The following is a 1,783-nucleotide window of genomic DNA, read 5'->3' on the forward strand; positions in this document are numbered from 1 at the left end:
CAAACTCAGTTTTCAACTTTAACAATATCAAACTTCCGCTACAAAATAAGTTTCTGAAAGCCTTAACGAAAATAATAATAAGATTGATTTCAAAACCCTTCTTTGTAACACTCCCAAATTCGACAATAACATCTAAAACGAGTTTGGGGTGTTACATGTGGACTTAGAAAATGAAAAGGAGAAACGAGAGACAACACTTAGAAATCAAGTGAAAACTGTGTGTGAAGTGAAAGGGTTGCAGTGTTTTTTAGCTAAAGAACCCTCACCTAATTTTCAAAAATTGGGGAATTTGTCATCAAGCCACTCTCACAATTCCCTTATGTTACAAAGTAATTATTTTCCTCCAAAATTCTAAAAATAATGGTAATTTGTCATAAAACCACTCAAAACTTTCCCTTGTTTTGCAAAATGGTCATATGTAATTAATATTTTAAATTTTCTTAATTAAACCCCATTAATTTATTTTTCAATTATAATTTAACCCAAAATATTTATTTTACCCAAAAATTATTTAAAACTATAAAATTAATTTTTTTAAAAATATTTTTATTTTTCAAAATATTATTTTTCGATTTTTTTAAATGAAATTAAGCTAACTAAACTCAGATAAAAATTACTAATAACGCCGATTAACTCTTAATTTTTCACTTGGAACCTAGTAAACTTATCGAAAACTACAAGACCTATTTTTAGGGCCTTACAACTCTCCCCTCTTAAAAGAAATTTCGTCCCCAAAATTTACTTAAACTGAAAAATACGGATACTGATGCCTCATGATATCTTCCGACTCTCAAGTGGCTTCCTCAGTCTTATGGTTGCGCCACAAAACTTTCACTAGTGGAATCGTCTTACTACGCAGCACCTTGATCTCACAGTCAAAGATTGCAACCGGTTCCTCCTCATATGAAACGTCAGATCGAACCTCAATCTCCTCAATAGGAACAACATGGGAAGGATCCGATCTATTCTTTCAAAGCATAGAAACATAGAAGACATTGTGAATGAGCTCAAGCTCAGACGGTAACAGAAGACGATAGGCAACCGGTTCATTCCACTCAATCACCTTGTAAGGGAAAATGGACCTCGGACTAGGCTTACCTTTCTGCCCAAACCACAAAACCTTCTTCCAAACCTCGTAAGGGCAAATGAAACACCTTTAGAAACACCTTATCACCAACCTGATACTCAATATCTCGACGTCTCAAGTCAGCGTAAGATTTATGTCTGTCTGATAAGTTTTGTCTTGTCCTCAATCTCACAAACCAAATCTGGACCTAAATTCCTCTTCCCCTCCATGTCAAACCAACATAGTGGAGTCCTACACTTCCTACCATAAAATTCCTCAAACGGAGCCATCTAAATACTCCTTTGATAACTATTGTTGTACCCGAACTCAGCCTGTAACACCCCGTGCCCGAGACCGTTGCCGGAGTCGAACACGAGGTGCTGACCGACTTAGTTCATTTACTTGCACAGTTCATTTTAAAAATTTCCAGACAGCTGGCTAACTGTGTCGCTGTCACCTTAAAAATCATATCTTGAGTTCCACAACTCGAAAATCAGTTTCGTGATTTTTCCCTGAAACTAGACTCATATATACATCTACAATTTTTTTTCTATAATTTTTGGTCGGGCCAATTAGTACAGTTTATTAGTAAAAGTCTCCCATGTTACAGGGATCGACTACACTGATCTTCGCGCATAACGACTTGGATATCTCCCTGTACAGGGCTTCAATGCTGATGTCGTTTGTTTCTATAGAAACTAGACTCAAATAGGAATC

At 36.0% G+C, this 1,783-nt stretch overlaps 1 protein-coding gene across 1 annotated transcript; it reads right to left on the minus strand.

Annotated features, from left to right (window-relative positions):
* Positions 1 to 790: 790 nt before the first annotated feature.
* On the minus strand, positions 791 to 1,356 carry LOC107952416 (uncharacterized). The gene is made up of 3 exons (XM_016887672.1): positions 1,264 to 1,356; positions 1,099 to 1,178; positions 791 to 962 (listed from the first exon to the last, which is right to left on the minus strand). Exons 1-3 carry the CDS (start codon positions 1,354 to 1,356, stop codon positions 791 to 793), a joined length of 345 nt encoding a protein of 114 aa, XP_016743161.1.
* Positions 1,357 to 1,783: the final 427 nt, after the last annotated feature.

This window comes from Gossypium hirsutum, chromosome A02, assembly GCF_007990345.1.
Source record: "Gossypium hirsutum isolate 1008001.06 chromosome A02, Gossypium_hirsutum_v2.1, whole genome shotgun sequence".
NCBI classification, from domain to species: Eukaryota; Viridiplantae; Streptophyta; class Magnoliopsida; order Malvales; family Malvaceae; genus Gossypium; species Gossypium hirsutum.

Excerpts from the sequence above, each read along its gene's own strand:
- LOC107952416 (XM_016887672.1), bottom strand. The coding sequence starts at position 1,356 with ATGGCTCCGTTTGAGGAATTTTATGGTAGGAAGTGTAGGACTCCACTA. Across the intron at positions 1,179-1,263 it reads GGAATTTAGGTCCAGATTTG|GTTGGTGATAAGGTGTTTCT; the intron begins GTTTGTGAGATT and ends ATTGAGTATCAG. Across the intron at positions 963-1,098 it reads TTTGTGGTTTGGGCAGAAAG|ATCGGATCCTTCCCATGTTG; the intron begins GTAAGCCTAGTC and ends TTGAAAGAATAG.